Genomic DNA, 24,725 nt, shown 5'->3' with positions numbered 1-24,725 from the left:
TCCCAGTCCTCAGGTGTGCCGCTTTTTTTTGCTAATTTATATGTCTCTTCTTTGGACTTGATACTATCCCTAATTTCCCTTGTCAGCCACAGGTGCACTACCTTCCCTGGTTTATTCTTTTGCCAAACTGGGATGAACAATTGTTGTAGTTCATCCATGCGATCTTTAAATGCTTGCCATTGCATATCCACCGTCAACCCTTTAAGTATCATTTGCCAGTCTATCTTAGCTAATTCATGTCTCATACCTTCAAACTTACCCTTCTTTAAGTTCAGAACCTTTGTTTCTGAATTAACTATGTCACTCTCCATCTTAATGAAGAATTCCACCATATTATGGTCACTCTTTCCCAAGGGGCCTCGCACAACAAGATTGCTAACTAACCCTTCCTCATTGCTCAATACCCAATCTAGAATGGCTTGCTCTCTAGTTGGTTCCTCGACATGTTGGTTCAGAAAACCATCCCACATACATTCCAAGAAATCCTCTTCCTCAGCACCCTTACCAATTTGGTTCACCCAATCTATATGTAGATTGAAGTCACCCATTATAACTACTGTTCCTTTATTGCACGCATTTCTAATTTCCTGTTTAATGCCATCCCCAACCTCACTACTACTGTTAGGTGGCCTGTGCACAACTCCCACCAGCGTTTTCTGCCCCTTAGTGTTATGCAGCTCTACCCATATCGATTCCACATCCTCCAGGCTAATGTCCTTCCTGTCTATTGCGCTAATCTCCTCTCTAACCAGCAATGCTACCCCACCTCCTTTTCTTTCCTGTCTATCCCTCCTGAGTATTGAATATCCCTCGATGTTGAGCTCCCATCCTTGGTCACCCTGGAGCCATGTCTCTGTGATCCCAACTATATCATATTCATTAATAACTATCTGCACATTCAATTCATCCACCTTGTTACAAGTGCTCCTCGCATTGACACATAAAGCCTTCAGGCTTGTTTTTACAACACTCTTAGCCCTTATACAATTATGTTGAAAAGTGGCCCTTTTTGATTTTTGCCCTGGATTTGCCTGCCTGCCACTTTTACTTTTCACCTTACTACTTTTTGCTTCTACCCTCATCTTACACCCCTCTGTCTCTCTGCACTTGTTCCCATCCCCCTGCCACATTAGTTTAAAGCCTCCTGAACAGCAGTAGCAAACGCTCCCCCAGGACATTGGTTCCAGTCCAGCCCAGGTGCAGACCGTCCTGTTTATACCGGTCCCACCTCCCCAGAACTGGTTCCAATGCCCCAGAAATTTGAATCCTTGCACCATTTTTCAAGCCACGTATTCATCTGAAATATCCTCCTATTTCTACTCTGACTAGCAAGTGGCACTGGTAGTAATCCAGAGATTAATACCTTTGAGGTCCTACTTTTTAGTTTATCTCCTAACTCCCTAAATTCACCTTGTAGGACCTCATCCCGTTTTTTTACCTACATCGTTGGTACCTATGTGCACCACGACCACTGGCTGTTCACCCTCCCGCTCCAGAATGTCCTGCAGCCGCTCAGAGACATCCTTGACCCTTGCACCAGGGAGGCAACGTACCATCCTGGAGTCTCGTTTGCAGCCGCAGAAACGCCTATCTATTCCTCTTACAATCGAATCCCCTATCACTTTAGCTCTCCCATTCCTTTTCCTTCCCTCCTGTGCCGCAGAGCCACCCATGGTGTCATGAACTCGGCTGCTGTCTTCCCCTGATGAGACATCTCTCCCAACAGTACCCAAAACAGTGACGCTGGATGCTGTCGTGTGTAATGTAATAGATCTTGTCATACTGTATAGCCTTCCTCTCAATGTTATGGTTTCTTCCCACATCCCAACTATTCCATCACCACCCCATTCCCCAATCACCCTCCACACTCCCAATGACCACAATATAAATTCCTGTCAGAGTCACCTTATCTACAGACACTCTTGGGCCTAGTGTCACTTTATGGACAGACAGTACGATCAATATACAAGCTATCTTATGTACAGTATTTATATTATATCTGTTTAGGAGGGAGATGACCTCAGGGGACTCCTGCACTACCTGCCTACTGCTACGCTGTCTAGTGGCCACCCCTTCCCTTTCTGTCTGTGTAGCCTTTACTTGTGGTGTGGCCAACTCACTGAGCGTGCTATTCACGACTTTCTCAGCATCACGGATGCTCCAGTATGAATCCAATCGCAGCTTCAGATGCTCAATGCGGTCTGCCAGAAGCTGCAACTGGACACACTTCCTGCACACATAGTCGTCAGGGACACTGGAAGTATCCCTGATTTCCCACATGCTGCAGGATGAACAAACCACAGGGCCAATCTCAGCTGCCATGACCTACCCAATACTTGCCTCAACTTTTGAAACTTTCTCCTTTTAAAGGAACTTACCCGGCCTTACCTCACTTGGAGTGAAGCTCGTCCTCAGCCTCTGCTCGCCGAAGCCTCTGGAGACAAAGCCTTCCTACTCTGTCTCCCTCTACTCCGTCGCCCGCTACAACGTCGCCTGCTCAGTCTACTGTTCTCTTTAAATACTCCCGCTGCCTCACGGTCCGACTTACACATGCTTGCGCAGTTGTGCCCCCGTTAAGCCGCCGAAGAAAATTATGTCTGAAACTGCCGAAGAGGTTATGTAGTTGGAAGGAGTTCGGAGACTTGGACTGTTGGGCTCCCTTCCAAGGCAGATGGGACACATACAAAAATGACAGGTTGCAACCCAAACTGGAGGGACTCCAATATGCTTGCAGGGTGGTTTGTTAGTGCTGCTCAGGAGATTTAAACCATATGGTAGAAAGTAGACTGTCAGTCAGCAAGTGGATAGATTGAGGAGGTAGAGATGGTCAAATGAGAGGAAGTTCAGGGAGGGACAGATTAATAAACAGTAGATATGAATTTATTTTAATACAAGGAGGAGAACTGATAAGGCAGATGATCTTATAGCCTGGATTAGTTCATGGAACTATGATACTGCAGCTATCAGAGAAGCTTGTTTAAGCAAAGGGTAGGACTGGCAGTTCAACATTCCAGAGTACAGATCTTTCAGAAATGATTGAGAAGAATGTAAAATAGGTGAGGGAATTAAAGTGCTGATTAAGAAGTACGTATCAGCTACACTGACAGGGAACAAACAGGAGAGCTTACCCAGAGGAAGAAAGGAGCTACCATTATGATAGACGTACTATAGGCCTCCTAATAGCCATCTGCAACCAGAGGAGCGTGTATAGGTGGATAATATAAAGATGGTAAAACAACGGTTATTATAGTGGATGATTTTAGCCTCCCTAATAGAATGCAGAATAAAGTGTAACAGCAACAGAGAAAGCACAGTGCAGATGAACAATAAAGTACAAGATAATAAATAGATTAATAAATGATAAATAGTCTTACAACAGCAGGGTAGAAGCTGTCTTTGATGCTGGTGGTATGTGTTTTCAGGCTGGGTGGGGGTCTTTGATTATGTTGGCTGCTTTATTAAGGCAGCAGAATCTGAGGTCATGTGCACAGTAGCTAAAATATATAGACATTTTGCATCCAAATAGGATACTTTCAATTGGTAAAGGTTGATGGGAACATGCCAAATTTTTTTCGCCTCCCGAAGAAAGGCATTGGTGAGTTTTCTTGATCTTCACTAGTTCCAAAGCAGGACTTGAACTTCACTGCTCAACAAGAGAAATACAAGGAGTAACACCAACCACAATACATTGCATTTTTTGACCTCACTTAAGTTTTTAAACTTAATTTTAAAAAAAGCTCCCTCCCAGACAACATGCAAGCAAATTGCCATTAGGTCTTTATAATGTACAACAGACCCTCCCAGTTTACCTCCCTTGAAGGGTTTGTGAAGCATTCCTCTGAAATACAGCTACTCAGAAATTAGTCTCTATTTTACATTATGTGACAGTGGGCAAGGTATGACCCTAATCCTGAAAAAATACAACATCCCTGTTAACATAAGACCATAAGACATAGGAGCAGAATTAGGCCATCTAGCCCATCGAGTCTGCTCCACCATTCAATCATGACTAATCGTTTTCTTGTAATCTTCTCCTCAACCCCAGTTCCCAGCCTTCTCCCCATAACCTTTGCTGCCACATCCAATCAAGAACCTATCAATCTCTGCCTTAAATATACCCAACAACCTGGCCTCCACAGCTGCACGTGGCAACAAATTCCACAAATTCACCTTTTGGGTAAAGAGATTTCTCCACATCTATTTTGAAAGGGCATTCCTCTATCCTGAGGCTCTGCCCTCTTGTCCTGGACTCTCTCACCATGGGAAACATCCTTTCCACATGTACTCTGTCTAGGCCTTTCAACATTCAAAAGGTTTCAATGAGATCCCCCTCATCCCTCTGAATTCCAGTGAGTACAGACCCAGAGGCATCTAACATCCCTCATGTGATAATCCTTTCATTCCTGGAATCATCCTTGTGAACCTCCTCTGGACCCTCTCTAATGCCAGCACATACATTCTAAGATGAGGGGCCCAAAACTGTTCACAATACTCAAGGTGAGGCCTCACAAGTGCCTTATAAAGCCTCAGCATCACATCCCTGCTCTTGTATTCTAGACCTTCTGAAATGAATGCTAACATGAAACATTACAGCACTGGAACAGACCTTTCAGCCTGATGCCTGTGCATGATGCAAATTAAACTAATCTCATACGCTTGCACCAGATCCATTTCTTTCGTCCAAATCTGTTCATATGCCTGTCCAACTTCCACTTAAATATCATTATTAAATCTGCTTCGGCCTACTCCACCCCCAGTAGCAAGTTCCAGGCATCTACAATAAGAAAAGTCTCTTAAACTTTCCCATCTCACTTTAAACAGTTGAGTTTAAAGCTGATACATTATAACAATAATAAATTCTTCAATAACCATGGTTTCATTTAAATAAATAATGTTTATGCTAGAAGTATAACTTGAGAAGTATAAAACAGTACTTCTATTTTTGTCAAGTAAAAATGTATGTTAAACCAAAAAGTAAGAATCTTGACCATGGATATTTCTCAAAAACTTTATGTTTAAATCTTCTCAGTTCCTAGAACTCGTACTGCCCTCTGTTGGAAAACACCACACAAAATTAAAATTCCATCTAACTAATGACTGAACAAAACACAACTTAAAAAAAATACCCACACTAAAAGCTAACAAAATTACAATGTCCTTTTCCTACAACGGGTCATTCCCTCCATACCCCTCCCATCCATGTACCTATCCAAATTACTCTGAAATGTTGAAACCAAACCACTTCAACGTAGGCAGCTCATTGCACACGCACCATATGAATGAAGAAGTTCCTCCTCAGGTTCCTCTTAAATATTTCACTTTTCCAGCTTTAATTTTGACCTCTAGTTCTAGTCTCACCCAATCCTCAGTGACGAAAGCCTGCTTGTGTTTGCCCTATCTGTAACCATCAAGTTTGTATACCTCTATAGAATCTCCTCTCATTCTCTTTTGCTCCAGGGAATAAAGTTCTAACCTGTTCAATATTTCCCTGTAACTCAGGCCCTCAAGTACTGGCAACATCCTTATAATTTTTTTCTGTACTCTATGGGCACATTACAATTAAGATATTCATTAGCTGCAGTCCTGACTCATCAGCAGAGCCCTTGTCTAATTATGTGTTCATTTTATGGCTAAACTGACACATATATAATTACTTTTGTATTAATTAAAAAATAAAAAAATATAATATAATTAAAAAGTTTTAAAATAACTTTCAATTATTTTTTAATTGCCTCACTTTATGATAAGTAATTAAGGTGTCAAAGTTAATTAATTCAATTTTAAATGAACCTTAAAAAATTACACAGCCAACTTATCTTTAAATTTAAAAATACAGCAAAGAAAGAATACTTTGAAAAGAATGCCCTAGCATCATGCAGCAGAGAAAAAGGCCACTTGGCCATCATACTTATTTTGCAGCATTGACAAGTCTACATAATTAGACTCATCTGTGCTCATTCCCTAAAGCTGCAGGGAGCTGCTGTTTTAGAAGTTTTTAAATCGCCTTGATCAATCAAAATCCACACCTTTTAAATATCCATTGCTTTTAAGAGCACTTTTTTTTTTAAAAAGCATACCAGCTTAACACTGACCACAATTTTAACCCTGATAAATAAATGGTACAGTATCCTCTGGGTAACACCCCAAATTATCACCAGGGCCTGCTATTTCTACTGACTCAATTTGAGTATATAGCCAACAATGGAGTTCCACCTAGCAACATGTTGTTGTTCAGTCTACAGACATCTCTTGGGTTTACAGCTGTTGAACTTTATTTTAAAGTTTACGGCTAAAGTTGGTGTGTTCTAAAATATGAAGTGGCAAGGCTGCAAACAAGAGAGAACCTGCAGACGCTGGAAATCCGAGCAACACACACAAAATGCTAGAGGAACACAACAGGCCAGGCAGAATCTATGGAAAAAAGTACAGTCAACATTTCAGGCCGAAACCCTTTCACAAACGAAATGCTGGAGGAACTCAGCAGGCCAGGCAGCATCTATGAAAAAAAGTACAGTCCATGCACAAAATCTGGAAGGGTTTCGACCCGAAACATCGACTGTACTTTTTTCCATAGACATTGTCTGGCCTCCAGCATTTGTGTGAGCAGTAAGGTTGTTTTATATTTTAAGATGCATCAGCTTTCTCAATCACAATTTTTAAATAATGGTTTTCACCAGGTACAAATGTTCATTTCTAGACATACTGAAGACCCGTCCCTAAAATATTCAAGCTACATGGTCTTCATTCCCAATTTACTTTGATCAACCTTTCAAGCTTCTCCTACTGATTACCAATTTACAATTGCAATTAATTGCTTCCATTCAACTCCTTCAGAGAACTGTCCCACCTCTTGTCATTTCCCCCTTCAAATGGTATTTTGATGTAATTTGTGTAATTCCTACAAAGTACCAAATCCATTCCCTCAATGGATTACAATACCCCTTAAAATGTGGCATATTCTGTATGGAACTGTAATGGTCATTAGAACATTGCCAAATTAAAGTCAGAACAGACGATCAGATAATTGATTAAAGAATGTGGTTTTAAGAAAGCTTGAAAAAGGGAGACAGTACAAAGGTGGTACGGGTATGATAAAACATAGAACAGCAGGGGAACAGGACCTACTGTCCACAATATTGTGCCAAACCAATCTAATCAGTAATCAAACGGCCCTCAACAGCATGCAATACTCCAGATGCAGCCGAACTAATGTTTTACAAAGCCGCAACATAGCTTCCTGACTTGTGATCTCAGTGCCTCGACTAATAAAGGCGAGCATGCCATTTGCATTCTTAACCACCCTATCAACCTGTGTTGTCACTTTCAGGGAGCTGTGAACTTGGACCCCAAGATCCTGTTGCTCATCAACACTGTTAAGGGTCTTGCCCATAACAGTGTACTGTCCCTTTATATTTGATCTAACAAGTTGCAACACTTCACATTTGGCCAGATTAAACTCCATTTGCCATTTCTCCACCCACATCTGCAACTGATCCCACTGTATTCTTTGCTAGTCTTCTACCCTATTGACAACAGGACTAATCTTCATATCACCTGCAACTTAATAACCACACACGTACATTTTCATCCAGGTAATTTATATACATCACAAACAGCAGAGGTCCTTGTCCAGATCCCAGTGGAACACCAGTAATCACAGACCTCCAGCTAGAGTAAGTCCAATCGATCATCACCCTTTGTCTTCTATGGGCAAGCGAGTTCTGAATCCAATTTGCCATGGATAAAGCTTAAAGGCGAGGTAGCTTACAGTATTGGATGCATAAGAGATTGCAGATTCTTAAATCTAGGCAACAAACCACCTATCGGAAGGAATCAGCACATCAAGTAGCATCTGCGAGAGGGGAAGGGGACCTGATGAGGGGCTTTCACTTGAAACATTCACAATTCTTTCTCCTCATAGATGCTTCTTCATCTGCTGAGTTCTTCCAGCAGATTGTATGTATTAAAATTATTGTTGCCAATACTACAGTTAAAATTGGGGACCAATTCAAATAGGAACAGAATAGCAAAATCAACAGGATTGTATGAAGAAAACGAAAGATTCTGCAGATGTTGGAAATTCAGTGTAACATACATACAATGCTGGAGGAACTCAGCAGGCCAGGTAGCATCTATGGAGAAATGGTTTGGGCAGTGACCCTTCATGAGGACAAACCTTGGCCCGAACCATTGACTATTTATTCCTCTTCACAGATACTGCCTGACTTACTGAGTTCCTCCTGCATTTTGTGGCCATATGAAGATACAGAGATTGAGGCAATGTTTTGAAGAAAATTCAAAGTAAAAATAATGTTTTAAAATCAAGGCAATACAGTTTAGAAGTCAAGACGTACAAAAAAAACTGGATGAACTCAGCAGGTCGGGCAGCATCCGTTGAAAGGAGCAGTCAACGTTTCGGGTCGAGACCCTTCGTCAGGACTAAAGAAGGAGGGGGAAGGCGCCCTATAAAGAAGGTGGGGGGAGGGTGGAAAACCAATCAGAGGAAAGATCAAGGGGTGGGTGAGGGGAAGCAGGGAGGGGATAGGCAGGAGAGGTGAAGAAGGAATCTAGGGGGAAAGCACTATGGGTAGTAGAAGAAGGCAGAGTCATGAGAGGTGATAGGCAGCTAGAAGAGGAGACAGAGTGAAGGTGGGCTGGGGGAAGGGAGAGGGAGGGAATTACCGGAAGTTGAGAATTCAATGTTGAAGCTCCAACTTCTGGTAACATTGAATTCTCCAACTTCCGGTAATTCCCTCCCTCTTTGTGTTTACAGTTTAGAAGTCAATGTTTATTAGGGCACACAAAAGCAATAGCTAAACAGTACACTGTGCAGCAAAGATAATGACTGGAGCATTCAGGTTGACAAACATTGTAAAGATGGGAGGCCAACTCAGGTCACTGAAGTAATAGTTTTAAAGTGAAGTTCTGTTTAAGAGTTTAAGCAGAAAACAAAGTAAGTTATAAGCTATTTTGGTTGATATTATGCTTGGACATGGATTGTTTTGATTACACAAACTGAAGTTAGGATTTAAAATGACACCATGGTTACCTGAAGTTTTGAGTGTTTGTTGCAAAGATCATAGAAAAGAGCTCAGTTCTTCAGCTAGTGCTGAACCTTAGATACTGGAAATCCAAATAAAAAACACAAAGGGAATTCCAGATATTCTCAGGTCAATCAGTATCAAGGAGTTGATGAGCAAACTTGATATTTTTGGTCAAGTTCGTTCATCACAGATAGAAAATTGAGAAGGCCAGTGAGCTTTAAGTTCCAAAGAGGGAGAAAGGTGGAGAGAATGAAGGGGACATCTGCAATAGGGTGCAAACCAAATGCACAAAAAAAGAATTATTCTTAAAACTGTCAGTTGGAACAAAAATTATTCGGTCTACTGAGCATATTCAACATTTTATTTTTGCTTCAGTTCTTCAATATCTCTAGTTCTGGATAACTGACAATTCTAAGACATTGGCGAGGTCAAGAGAAATAGTTGCCAGGTTTGGCTTGAAGTCAGTGGGACTAATGCCATCCTCATCAATAGCCAAACAGCACATTTCCAGCACAAGATATCAAAACATATCAGCAGCAGGCCAAAACTGCCATCACTCAATTAACACATAATTTACAAATATTGCCTGACTGGTACAGCTCAGGTAAACATTGGATGGAATTAGCTTAACTACTTATACAAAGAAACTCTCAACATCTAGAAAATAATCAAGCCCTTATTTGCAATATTACAGGCTGCATCCATGCGAATAATTTTGGTTTAAAACATTTGGAATTACCTCCTGTACCTCCTCCAAGGACAGTAATGGGCTAGTAATAGGAGATATCAGGGGTAAGTAGTTGTTGCTGTTGTTTTAATGCAGAGAGTGGTGAGTGCGTGGAATGGGCTGCCAGCGACGGTGGTGGAGGTGGATACCACAGCGTCCTTTGGTAAGAGATTCCTGGACAGGTATAGGGAGCTCAGTAAAATAGAGAGCTATGGGTAACCCTAGGTAATTTCTCAGGTAAAGACATGTTTGGCACAGCTTTGTGGGCCGAAGGGCCTGTATTGTGCTGTAGGTTTTCTATGTTTCCATTTCCTAAAGGTTTGCAACAGTACAGGATACATTAATTCATGCAAATACTAGAAATTTAGTCTGTTTTTCCATATAACTCACCTCAGAGTCATTCAAAAGTTCTTTACTGAGTTCTCCATTTTTTGCACCTGTTGCCTGCTCAGCAGTATTGTGTTTCCACTTAGTTTTTTGTTCAGCAATGACTGGTCTTGTTATACCACAGCCGGTGTAACTGGGGGACTCCACGACTCCAAACACCTATTTTAAGAATGAGAAATTTATTAGAAATATGAACTGCACGAATTAAACAAGGGCCATGTTGTGGCTCTTTATCCTCAAATGCATATAATTAACCTTGGCATACTACTCTACTTCTAAAACTGTGTAAAATTAAAAGTTAATGTATATACACTCAGTGGCCACTTTATTAGGTAGAACAGAATACCTAATCAGCCAATCATATGGCAGCATCTCAATGCATAAAAGCATGCAGACATGAAGAGGTTGAGTTGTTTTTCAGGCCAAGCATTTGAATGGGGAAGAAATGTGATCTCAGTGACTTTGACTGTGGTGTGTTGGTGCCAGATGGGGTGGTGTGAGCATCTCAGAAACTGTTGCTCTCCTAGGATTTTCACACACAACAGTCTCGAGAGCTTACAGAGAATGGCATGAGAAAGCAAAAAAATAAATCCAGTCAGTGGTAGTTCCGTGGGTGAAAACGCTTTTAAAAAAAAACAGAGAGGTCAGAGGAGAATTACCAGACTGATTCAAGCTGACAGGAAGCAGACAATAACTCAAATAACCACGCATTACAATTGTGGTGTGCAGAAGGGCATTTTTGAATGCACAACACATCAAACCTTGAAGTGGATGAGCTACAGCAGCAGAAGACCACACCAGATTTTACTCCTGTACCTAAAGAAATGGCTACTGAGTGTATATGTACATTAAGACTTACAGCAGGATATAGATTTAAAATGGTTAAAACTTATAACCATAAGAATTGCTATGACTGATTTAAAATTTAAACAGGGGATATGCTTCACATGGTATGGCACTATCAATGTTATGTCATTGGAAAAGGAAAGAACTAGCAGCCTAGTCAATATATCCATGAAGCACCATAGCCAATAACCCCCTAAATTGTATTCATCAGTCTGGAGATCAACACTGGTTTATTGGAGGTTGAACATGAATAAGACAGGCACACACTTTAATGAGATACCAACCTCGTTAAACAATTACATTATTTAACTGAATGACCTCTGGATGTCTTTAAACATCTATGTAGTCTTTTAATCAAGACCTGGAGCACAGTTGATCACACTTCATCTCTTAAAACCTCCAGCACTTCTGAATAGTCAGAATGAACAGCTAGCATGGATTAATAGATTATGTTTGATACAGACAATCTTATTTTTTTCTTTAATGGCAGTTACACTTTAGGATTAAAATAGCTTCTACAATGTTTTAAATAAATATGGAATTACACAAGTAACTTGGCAAGAGTACATTGGTTAAAAATTCACAAAACTGAAGCAAAACAGTTGCAGAAATATTGGGTAAACAGAGTGGATTCCAGTTAATTGGGACACAAATGGAATAGTACATTTTGGCCCAGTTAAGCAGTTGCCCCAATTAACAAAATTTTCATGGAAATAGTTTTAAAAACAAGTATAAAAAAGACAAACTACAGTTAAACTGAATAACAAATTATGCATTTAAATGAAATACAGAACAAATTAGAACACTACCAATACTAATAGTGGTTGTCAGTCGTATCCAACGATGATAGGAAACCTGTGTGGGAGAGTTATTGAAGTGGAAAAGCCATTGCACTGGGGCATTGCTACCATCTTGACCTCGGAAGTCCAGATCAAGTGGTACGAACAAGCATCACAACAGTGGCTGCAGTGGACGACTATGACTTCATCTGTGTCTTGTCATAGCCTTCACTCTGCATGCAGCATTTCAGAACCACCTTCCTGACTGTTGGATCTCACTGCGCAGTTGGCCGGAGCTGTCTTTGCACACTAGGACAGGAACGTCTCCTGGGGTATGAGACCCAATGGCTACCCTCACCTTGCTTAGCCCGCTTGTTGAAATGGTGTACCGCCAACCATCAGTGACAAAGATCATGACTTTTTCCAACACACACAACTGACACCACTTAAAAACTATTCACTCTAAACATGGTGTAGAGTCTAACGACCACACAAGTACATGCGACTGATGCTAGTTAGAACCTGCTCGCAAGTCTTCTCCCCCAAGTAAATGGCAGTGTCCCAAATAAATGGCTGTCTTGATTACCCAAGGGTCCAATTAACCAGAATCCACTGTATTTAAATTGGTAAAATGTAGCAAGTGAAAGGGAGAATAAAACCACAGCTATGAGGATCCGTGCAGCACCCTGTGACGCTGTGATCTCCGTTTCGGAGGCCGATATCAGGCTGTTTCTCAAGAGGGTGAACCCTTGCAAAACCACAGGGCTTATTGGAGTACAAGGTAAAGCTCAGCAGACCTGTGTCAATCAACTTGCAGGGGTATTCAAAGACATTTTCAATCCCTCACTGCTATAGATGGGAGTTCCCACCTGTTTCAAAAGGGCAACAATTATACTAGTGCCCAAAGAAGAGTAGTGTGAGCTACCTTAATGACTATCGTCCAGTAGCACTCACATCTATGGTGATGAAATGCTTTGAAAGATTAGGCATGGCTAGGATCAACTCCCATCTCAGGAAGAACCTGGACCAACAGCAGTTTGCCTACCACCACAACAGGTACATCAGATGCGATCTCAATGGCTTTCCATGCAGCCTCAGATCACCTGGACATACCTGTGACAGGATGCTGTTTATTGACTACATCTCATCATTTAACACCATCATTTCTACAATCCTGATTAAAAAGGTACAGAACCTAGGCCTCTGTACATCCCTCTGCAACTGGATCCTCGACTTCCAAACAGGAAAACCACAATCTGTGCAGATTGAAAATAACACCTCCACCTCACTGACAATTAACACTTGCACACCACAGGGATGTGTGCTTAGCCCATTGCTTTATTCTCTCTACACCCATGACTGTGTGGTAAGGCATAGCTCAAATGCCATCTATAAATTTGCTGATGATACAATCATTGTTGGCAGAATTTCAGATGGAGTAAGATATACCAGTTAGTTGAGTGGTGTCGCAGCAACAGCATCAGCAAGACTAGAGAGCAGATTGTGGACTTCAGGAAGGGTAAGAGGGAATATAAACCAATCCTCCGAGGGATCAGAAGTGGAGAAAGTGAGCAATTTCAAGTTCCTGGGTGTCAATGTCTGAGGGCCTAACCTGGACGCAGCATGTTAATGCAGAATCAGAATCAGGTTTATTATCATCAGCATACGACATGAAATTTGTTAACTTAGCAGCAGCAGCAGCAGCAGTTCAAAGTAATACATGATATAGAAGAAAAAAAGAAAACAAAATAAAATGATAATAGTAAATAAATAAATCAATTACAGTATGCATATATTGAATAGATTAAAAACATGCAAAAAACAAATAGTATATATTAAAAAAAAGTGAGGTAGTGTCCAAGGGTTCAATGTCCATTTAGGAATCGGATGGCAGAGGGGAAGAAACTGTTCCTGAATCGCTGAGTGTGTGACTTCAGACTTCTGTATCTCCTACCTGATGGTAACAGTGAGAAAAGGGCTTGCCCTGGGTGCTGGAGGTCCTTAGTAATGGACACTGCCTTTCTGAGACTGCTTCTTGAAGATGTCCTGGGTACTTTATAGGCTAGTACGCAAGATGAAGCCAGCTAAATTTACAACCCTCTGCAGCTTCTTTCAGTCCTGTGCAGTACCTCCCCCCCCATACCAGACAGTGATGCAGCCTGCCAGAATGCTCTCCACAATACATTTATAGAAGTTTTTGAGTGTATTTGTTGACATACCAAATCTCTTCAAACTCCTAATGAAGTATAGCTGCTGTCTTGCCTTCTTTATAACTGCATCGATATGTTGGGACCAGGTTAGATCCTCAGAGATCCTGACACACAGGAACTTGAAGCTACTCTCTCTCTCCACTTCTGATCCCTCTATGAGGATTGGTAAATGTTCCTTCATCTTTCCCTTCCTGAAGTCCACAATCAGCTCTTTCATCTTACTGATGTTTAGTGCCAGGTTGTTGCTGTGGCATCACTCCACTAGTTGGCATATCCCGCTCCTGTGCACCCTCTCATCACTACCTGAGATTCTACCAACAATGGTTGTATCGTCAGCAAATTTATAAATGGTATTTGAGTTATGCCTAGCCACACAATCATGAGTATATAGAGAGTAGAGCAGTGGGCTAAGTACACACCCCTGAGGTGCGCCAGTGCTGACTGTCAGCGAGGAGGATATATTATCACCAATCCACACAGACTGTGGTCTTCCAGTTAGGAAGTCAAGGATCCAATTGCAGAGGGAGGTACAGAGGCCCAGAGTCTGCAACTTCTCAATCAGGATTGTGGGAATGATGGTATTAAATGCTGAACTATAGTCGACAAAAAGCATCCTATATACACACACACATACATTGTACTGCTGCTATAAAGTTAACAGATTTCATGACATATGCCGGTGATATTAAACCTGATTCTGAAGTGGAATTTTATAAGGCTTTTGTACTATTTCCCATATTAATACAGGATCAAAAACCAGGTTTGTTCTGTCACACAGATGGGGCAAGCTGTACAAACTGGTATGTTAAACTATAAAACCATTAATAATTTAACAGATTAGGCCATGGTAAAACAATGGCTTCAATCTAGCAAACTCTGAAGCTACAAAAGGGGAGAAATGCATTTTCTGAACAATGACAAGCAATGGTGTTCTAAAGTGATGATGTTCGAGTCATAAATATGACATGAACAAGTACAGTTAATCCAACAGGTTTATCCAATAAGCTGGCCTTTATATAAAGTAGACACATGCAGAAGTTATGTTGCAACTCAATGAAGATACTTGGACAAGTGACATTCTGCAAGGATAGTTTGGTCTTAGAGAAAAATCAAGAGGGAAAAACCAAAACTGAACTGCCATAAAAGGTTAAATTCCAGGAACAAAAACTAACAATGTGTTCTCTAGAATTTAGGAAGTCATGGAATAATTTTATTGAAATTTCCGAAGTATTACAGGGAATATATAATTTATTTATTTACCGATACAATGAAAAGTAGGCCTTACAACCCACACTGCCTCAGCAACCCTTGACAAACCCAAATCTCCCTATCTTAATCACAGGACAACGTAGCTACACTACCATGGCACCAATAATAGATGAATATAAGTTATTTCTGCTTTTGGGGAGGCTGAGTCCAGAATTACAGGTTTAAGCTGCAGAGCTAGGCCTTTGAAAAATGAAATCAAGTAACATCTATTGTCACAATTAATCAGCATTTCAATTCATTATCTAAAAGCTTAATATACTGTATAAAAATAAGATTGTCAGAATCAGAGATCTTAATGCTAGCAACAAAAATGCCCCAGTGTCAAAATTAATTTTTATTTGTAAGAATGACAAAGCCACTATTAATATAATTCCATGACATGTGATTACTTGGGATAAGCTACAAAGAAAATTATTGAAGAAATTCTCAAAAAAAAGGATAAGTACATTAAAGTGAAGGCCACTAAAGGGCAGATGAATTAAGGAATAAAGCAGAAGACAGAACAGTTAAGTTCTGCGAAGTGCGTAAAGACTTTTCAGCTCTCAAAATAAATTGACACACTTCAAGATTCAAAAGCATTCGTAAGAGCTGTTAGCAAGACTACTTCTTTTATCCAAAATGGATGGAATCCCTCTATTCCTTATTAAACTTAGTCCAAATGTACGAACAAATATAAATCAGTGGCCTGCTAGAGGGTATTAGAACAACTGTGACCATTCGGACCTCAGCTTATAAAAAATATTTACGTTAACCTCACACAATATTCAACTTCCTTTCTGGATGGATTACATACAACTGAGGATAGCCCATGCAAGAAGATGAGACAGAGTAGAACGCCATGGAAGGTGCTAAGAAATTCAGTCACCATACAGTAGTCATAACAAATCAAACGGCCTTATTTCTGGCAACACACTTGATTTTTCCAGAAGAAATTGCTACTGAGGCCAACTTGAGATCACATGGCATCCGAAAATAAAAACAAACTAAGTCAGTGAATGAATATAGGAAGGACTTTTGCTCAGAGAAAATGAATGTGTGTCTGTCAGATGTCAGCAGCTTTTCCACCTGACAAAGTTAATTGCAAATGAAAACAGCATTCTGAAAAGATTATCTAAACTGTAAAAGACCTCCGAGGTGCATAGGGCTATGGATGGCTAGCAAGGACGACATATGATTTGCGATGGTTTGGTTTTGAAATATGTGATGAGGAATGTTATTGTTATTTATTCGGGTAATTGAATATGAAAGAAGAGAAGGTTATGTTTCAATGACATAGGATATCAGTGAAACCTGTTCTGTAGTATCATGTACACCATTGGACTCTTACTTGTGGATGTCAATATGTTGCAAAGGTTTAGTATACAGGCAGTCCCCGGGTTACGAACGAGTTCCGTTCCTGAGCCTGTCTTTAAGTTGGATTTGTACACAAGTTGGAACAGGTACGTCTGGTATTATTTAGCGTCAGTTCATCAAACTTTTGTCTTAGTATATAGTATATATTTTACCTTTCTATGCATATAAACACGTAAGAAATGTATGTATTTCAATAATTAAACCACTGCGTTGCTTGGTAATAATTGTAGCTTTTATCGGGTCAGGGCCTTACACATGCTCTATTATTCTCACTTTATCCTTTAAAATTGTTCCGATCATTGACCAACTGTAGCCTAACGCTTTTCCAATGACTGATGGCGTTTCACCTCTTTCTGATCACTTTATTATTTCCACTTTATTTTCAATGGTGATCGTTTTCCGTCAATGGAACAGAAACACTGTGGATTCAGCAGCACTGAGTTCCCTGGGTCCTAAAGTCCACCACACTGAGACAGGTTAAATGGGACAAGAGGGGGTGGTGCTGACTGGAAAAGGTGGGAGAGGTCAGGATGAATCTTGCTAAGAAAAATTTAAGCCAAACACAAAGTTACACACTCAACACAGTGTCAACGGCAATGACTTAAAATGGCGGATGGCGTCGTGATCTGACTTAAAATGGCAGGCAGCATTCTCCTTCCTCAGTTCATAAGTCAGACGTTCGTAACTCAGGGACTACCTGTACTAACACTTGGAATGGATTGTCGCATGAGCGAGGGTTGGACTAAGCTGCACAAGCTAGAACAAAAATAAAACATGCTGGAGACACTTAGTTGGTCAGGTATCAGAGGAGAGAACAAATAGGGTCAATGTTTCAGGTCAAGGTCTCTTCATCAGAACTGGAAATGTGTGAAAAGAGCATCTTTTCAGTTTCAGAAGAGGAGAAAATGGAAAGAACAAGCAAAAGACAGTGACAGATTACAAACCAAAGCTGTCAAGTAAACAATTATTTTAAAGGCCACTAGTCAGAGACTTAAGAAAAGAAACATTTTTAAAAAAAGAAGTACAACCACTTCAGTAGCGAAGGAGGAAACTGGTAACATTGAAACTAATAATTTCATATTATGTTATGAGAAATGCACCATGCCTAGATGGATGATGAGGTGACATTCCTCTATTAATGGCTGGCATGGTAGCTTAGTAGTTAGCACAGTACTTTACAGTGCAGGCAACCTGGTTCAATTCCCACTGCTGTCTGTAAGGAGTTTGGACGTTCTCCCCATGATCACGTGGGTTTCCTCCAGGTGCTCCAATTTCCTCCCACGGTCCAAATACTTGCTGGTTGGTAGGTTAATTTGTCATTGTAACTTGTCCCGTGAATAGGCTGGTATTAAACTGGGGGATTTGCTGGGTGGTGTGGCTTGGGACTGGAAGGGCCTATTCTGCATTATCTCAATAAATGAAGAAAATAAAACTTACTCGGTGTATCAATGGAACAACCAAGGACCAAGGACCAAAGTCAGAAGAAGCATGGGATGAAGAATGAAAGCGACCAGTGGCTGGAAGTTCAGGGTTGCGTGAGCTATTTAACTTTAACACTAGGAAAAAGCTGTTACCATAGAACCATAGAAAACTACAGCGCAGAAAACAGGCCATTCAGCCCTTCTAATCTGTGCCAAAACTTTATTCCATTAGTTCCATTGACCTGCACACAGTCCATAACCCCCCAGAACTCTCCCATCCAAGTATCTATCCAATTTATTCTTAAAACTTAAGAGTGAGCCTGCATTTACCATGTCAGATGGCAGCTCATTCCTCATTCTAAAGCCATGTCCTCTTTTATTTATCTCTCCTAATCTAAGTGGAAAGTGCCTACTCACATTTACTGTCTATACCCCTCATAATTTTGTAAACCTCTATCAAATCTCCCCTCATTCTTCTACGTTCCAAGGAATAAAGTCCTAACTTGTTCAATCTTTCCCTGTAACTCCAACTCCTGAAGACCCGGCAACATCCTAGTAAATCTTCTCTGCACTCTTTCAATCTTACTGATATCCTTCCTATAGTTAGGTGACCAGAACTGCACACAATACTCCAACATAAAAAGCTCACACTTTTAACAAAAAAAACTGAACTGATGCTGAAAGCAGGAGTTAGAAAACTTGAATACATTTCCAGAACTATCAAAAGAGGAATATAATTGATTTGCCTAGACAAACTGTCAAGTGACCTTGGTTACAGTAGTCTTTCTGTATTTCAAATGCAGCTGAAACAAATAAGGAAAAAGTAGGAATGTGTTCCCCACCCCCCCCCCCCCCAGGTATTACACAACAATCTGTCACGACTTTTCAGATTAAGGGGTGCTGAGACAGTTACACATGTTAATCATCTGGCTTTAATTCATGCTAGACCCAAGTGCACAATCTGGGATGTGGCTTTAACCATAATTGTTCATTAACCACAGAACATGGGGTTCAAGATCTAACTTTGAAAGCATGGTTAGTTTGACATTGAAACTATTAATCTCATCTGAACATACATCAGTACAATAAGTTAAACATTTACCACAAGTACTACAAATACTTTATTCCTAAACTGTCTATAGAACTCAGAAGATATTTAAAACAAAACCAAATGTTTAATGGTAAAATGTATTATGTATTTAGATTATGTTCAGGTATTCTTATACAATTCTTTTATGACTTGGACTCAAAGATCCAATACAAAAGTCTTCATCAGTCCTGACGAAGGGCCTCGGCCCGAAACATTTGAATCTTTATTCTTTTCAAATGACACTGCCTGACTTGCAGAGTTCCTCCAGCATTTTGTATGTAGACCTTACTGAATTCAATATAGAAGTAGGATCATTCTCAGTGTTATGGTCAGTCCCAAATCCACTAATCAGCAAGTATATTTTGAGATCCAATGATTGTACTTAAGATCATAAGAATACAAGTTAATACAGAACCGGTGATTTTTGCTAATTAATTGCCACCTGCTGAGTATCTTGTCATTCATATTAAAAATCAGTGTAACCATTTATTTACAACCATTTCCCAAGGACCGACTTAGGAAACATCAAAAACAGACTTATTTCTTTATTAAACAAAATGGGGGGGGGGGCAGAGAAATTATTATCAAGCTTGGTGTTCATTCCACTTTCTTAACTGGTTTTAAACTTACGACTTTCTAGTCTATTTTAGAAGAGTTGTTTTGTAGCCAAATATAGAGCAATTATTTTCCTTACAGGACAGCAATGAAGCATACAGATTTTTAACGCAGTGGTTACATGGATGTGTCTTCTGATATTAATAAATTCTAAATGTAATTAACTCCATTTAAATTATCTATTTGCCATGAGGTTTGAACTTGTAATCTTAAATTAGCTTAGGTTTCTAATTCAGTAACATACAGGTTTACTGTACCTATAAGGTCATAGCATTTCTTTTACACTCAAGGAAAATGTCACAATTAGATTTAGACATTTTGAATAGCATTTCATCTGATGATGCAGAGTACAGATTTAGTGTTAATAATGTGCTTCAACTACTGGAGAGCAGCAAAGGATGGGATGGGACATCTCATACTTTAGCAGTTGTTAAAGACTCCCTGCCTGTTCCCTATTTGACTACAGACCAATTAGATTGGCAGAAGTTTTCAACTGCAGACACAGAGAGTAAAAAAAGAGGTCAGGGAATAGGACACAAGATGAAGCTGGAAGTAGAATACATTTTAAAAATAGTTACATGACAAAGGCACAAAAAGGACTAGTGGAGCTATAAATGACAACTACATAAGTATGATCAGTCCCAGGTATCAAACAAAAATGGGAGAACAGTTGACATCCTAACCAATAAACCCCCGTAAACCACCTCATATAATCCCAACACTATTCTTCCGCCCTTCTCACCTCATAACAGTTTCCACCATCTAGATGCTTAAAATACATTATCCTGAACAACAAAAATTGGAAACATATCAGTGACCTGAAGCATGGATTTTCAAATTCAAATTTATTGTCACCTGACTGTACATTAATACAGCCAACCAAAATAATGTTTCTCCGGATCATGATGCACCCACAAAACACTTCATACACAGCACATAAACCAAAAATTATCATTAATAAAGTTAATAAAATAAAATTTCTCATCTACAGCTGCAAGTAAAGCTTGTGAAACTTTTGCAATTACCTGGATTTCTGCTTTAATTACTAACAAAAAAAGTGGTGTGATCTTCATCTAAGTCACAATAATAGACAAACTCAATCCACCTAAACTAATAGCACACAAATAATTGTACTTTTCATGTCATTGTTGAACATATTGTTTAATCATTCACAGTCCAGCCTGTAAAAAAGTATGTGAACCTTTGTATTTAATAACTTTTAGAATCTTCTTTGGCAGCAATAGCCTCCACCAAACATTTCCTGTAGCTGCTCATCAGACTTGAACGATGGCTAGGAGGAGTTTTAGACCACTCTGCCAGACAAAACTGTTTCAGTTCCACAAGACCATAAGATATAGGAGCAGAATTAGTCCATTTGGTCCATCGCGTCTGGTCCACTATTTCATCATGGCTGATCCAATTTTCCTCTCAGCCCCAATCTCCTGCCTTCTCCCCATATTCCTTCATGCCCCGATCAATCAAGAATCTATCAAACTGCCTCAAATATACATAAAGACTTGGCATCCACTGCCTGTGACAACGAATTCCACAGATTCACCATGCTATGGCTAAAGAATTCTTCCTCATCTCGGTTCTAAAAGGACATCCCTCTATTCTGAGGCTGTGTCCTCTGGTCTTAAATTCTCCCACCATGGGAAACATCCTCTCCCCATCCACTCTCTATTGAGGCCCTTCAACATTCGATAGGTTTCAATGTGATCCCCACTCGTGCTTCTGAATGAAAGTGAGTACAGGCCAAGAGCCATCAAACGTTCCTCATTAGACAAGCCTTTCAATTACCAAATCATTTTTGGGAACCTCCTTTGAACTTTCCCCAGTTTCAGCACATTCTTTAAGATGTATGACCCAAACCTGCTCACAGTACTCCAAGTGCAGCCTCACCTGTGCTTTATAAGGTTTCAACATTACATCCTTGCTTTTATATTCTAGTCCTCTTGAAATGAATGCTAACATTACTTTTGCCTTCCTCACAAAGGACTCAACTTGCAAAGTAACTTTCAGGGAATCCTTGCACAAGATTCCTAGTGCCCTTGCACCTCAGTTTTTTGTATTTTCTCTTCATTTAGAAAATAGACAACCCTTTCATTTCTTCTACCAAAGTGCATGAGCATACACCTCCCCACACTGTAATCCATCTGCCATTTCTTTGCCCAATCTCCTAATCTGTTCACTCCTTCTGTAGTCTCTCTACTTTCTCAAAACTACTCCTCCACCTATCTTAATATCATCTGCAAACTTTGCTACAAAGCCACCAATTCCATCATCCTAATTGCTGACATATAATGTAAAAAGAATCGGTCCCAACAATGACCCCTGTGGAACACCACTAGTCACCAGCAGCCAGCCTAAAAGGGCTTAATTTATTCCCATTCTTTGCCTTCTGCCAATCAGCTACTGCTTTATCCAGGCTAGAATCTTTCCTGTAATACCATGGACTCATAGCTTGTTAAGCAGGCTCATGTGTGGCACCTTGTCAAAGGCCTTCTGAAAGTCCAAGTACACAACATCCACTGATTCTCCTTTGTCCAACCTGCTTGTTATTTCTTCAAAGAATTGCAACCGATTTGTCAGACAAGATTTTCCCTTCAGGAAATCATGTTGACTACGGGCTACTTTATCATGTGCTTCCAAGTTGACGTCGTGTGGAGGCTTGCATGCCTCAATGACTCCATCAGGCGATGCCAACTCAGGGATACCCACATTGTAACAGCTGTGTACGAGATGCCAGATGAAGATTGATCCAACCCTGGCTCCCAAATAGACAAACTTGTGTCTGCTCCTCCCAGGCCACACTTCATCATGAATCAGCCAACCAATTAGAAGTGTGAAGAGAAAACCACCTGACATATGAAACAACAACAAATACGCTGAGACCTCATCCTTAATAATCTACTCCAACATCTTCCCAACCACTGAGGTCAGACTAACTGGCCTATAGTTTCCTTTCTTCTATCCCTCTCCCTTCTTGAAGAGTGGAGTGACATTTGCAGTTTTCCAGTCTTCTGGAACCAATCCAATATCTAATGATTCTTGAAAGATCATTACTGATACCTCTTTCAGAACTCTGGACGGTGTGTCTTTTTTTTTATTGGGGAGGGCACTTCTACAATCCACACCTCCAATCTCATCTCATGGACTCCAAACAGCTTTTGTAGAAGGCATTATCACAGAAGTTCAAATACTTTTTTAACCTAGACTGCGATTTTTTAACAGTGTGCTTGGTATTGATAAGTAGTACAATTCCTTGTGTGTGATTAGTGCAGAAAGATTGTCTTATTGTGACTTAGATGAAGATCAGACCACATTTTATAAGCAATTAATGCAGAAAACCAGGTAATCGCAAAGGGTTCACAGCTTTTTTCTTTCAACCGTATATAATGAGCTAGATGAAAAGGTGGTAAAATGGATCGGCAAATTTGCAGATAACACCAAGATTGGGGGTGTAGTGTACAGTGGGGAAAATTATCAAAGCTTGCAGTGGGATCTGGACTAGCTGGAAAAATGGGCCAAAAAATGGCAGGTGGAATTTAATGCCATTTTGAGAGGTGTGCACTTCCGGAAAACCAACCAGGATAGGTCTTACAAGGTGAGGGCATTGAAGAGCACAGTAGAACAGAGGAATCTGACGATACACATCCATAATTCCCTGAAAGTAATGTCAAAGGTAGATAGGGTTCAAAGAAAGCTTGTGGCACATTGGCCTTCATAAATCAAGGTATTAAGTACAGGAATTGGGATGTTATATTGAAATTGTATAAAAAGTCGGCGAGGACTAATTTTGAGTATTGGGTGCAGTTCTAGTCACCTACCCACAGAAAAGATGAAAATAAGGTTGAATAAGTGCAGAGAAAATTTACAAGGATGCTATCGAGACTTGAAGACCTGAAATAAAGAGAAAGGTTGAATAGGTTAGGACTTACAAGGGGCATAAGAGGAATATAAATTGAGGGATATAGTATGGTAAATGCAAGCAGACTTTTTCCACTGAGGTTGGCTGAGACTACAACTAGAGGTCACACGTTAAGGGTAAGAATTGAAATGTTTAAGAGGAACATGAGAGAAAACTTCCTCACTCAGAGGATAATGAGAGTGTGGAACGAGTTACCAGTGCAAGTGGTGGATATGGGGTCAATTTCAAAATTTAAGAGAAATTTTGATTGGTACATTGATGGGAAGGGTATGAAAGACTATGGTCCAGCAGCAGGTTGATGGGACTGGGCAGATTAATGATTTGGGGCAGATAAGATGGGCTGAAGGGCCTGTTTCTGTAATGTAGTGCTTTATGACTCTAATTGAAAAAGCTTGCAGTGCACAGCACAGGAAAACAGCTCGCTGTCCTAATGAAGAGAACTCGGTGGTGGCAGGCTATTCATTGGTCTCACAGCCTAAGAGAAGTTTCTTGCACTCCACAGATCTCGTCTGATAATTATACAACATGAAAACAGGCCCTTCAGCCCAGCTCTTCTATGCCAACCAAGTAGCCGATCAAAGCTGTTTTTACTTGTCCATATTTGACTCATATCCCTTGAAACATTTTTAATCCATAAATTTGTCCAAATGACTTTTAAATGATATTATTATATCTACCTCAAGCATTTCCTCTGGCATATATACATGGCACACTGTATGGAAATGTTGCTCTTTACGTTTTATTAAATCTTTCCCTCTCATACCTATGCTATGTAGGACTTGCTTCCCTTTTCTTGTGAAAAAAGATTAAGTAATCACTCCATACATGCTCCTTGTGATTGTATACACCTCTAAAGGACACTCATCAGTCTCCTATGCTCCAAGGAATAGAGCCCCAGCCTGCCCAATCTTTCTTTACTTCAGTCTCCTGAGCCTTGACAATATCCTCAAATATTTCCTGCACTCTTTCTACTTTAATAGTATCATTCCTACATCATAGTGACCAAAACTGAATACAATATACCAAATGTTGAATATTTATAGTTATTGTAAA

General features: G+C 40.1%; 1 protein-coding gene across 8 annotated transcripts in view; it reads right to left on the bottom strand.

The window, feature by feature from the left end:
• Positions 1-24,725, bottom strand: part of cep170aa (centrosomal protein 170Aa) — a 187,209-nt gene that overhangs the window by 68,418 nt on the left and 94,066 nt on the right. For all 8 annotated transcript variants that reach the window (XM_073050490.1, XM_073050493.1, XM_073050492.1 and 5 more), the window contains one exon: positions 10,162-10,317. In XM_073050490.1, coding sequence (XP_072906591.1) covers positions 10,162-10,317 — 156 coding nt within the window. The remainder of the gene's footprint in view (positions 1-10,161; positions 10,318-24,725) is intronic.

The sequence above is a fragment of the Hemitrygon akajei genome, chromosome 7 (genome assembly GCF_048418815.1).
Source record: "Hemitrygon akajei chromosome 7, sHemAka1.3, whole genome shotgun sequence".
Classification (NCBI taxonomy): domain Eukaryota; kingdom Metazoa; phylum Chordata; class Chondrichthyes; order Myliobatiformes; family Dasyatidae; genus Hemitrygon; species Hemitrygon akajei.
This window is presented reverse-complemented; position numbering and strand designations above follow the sequence as displayed.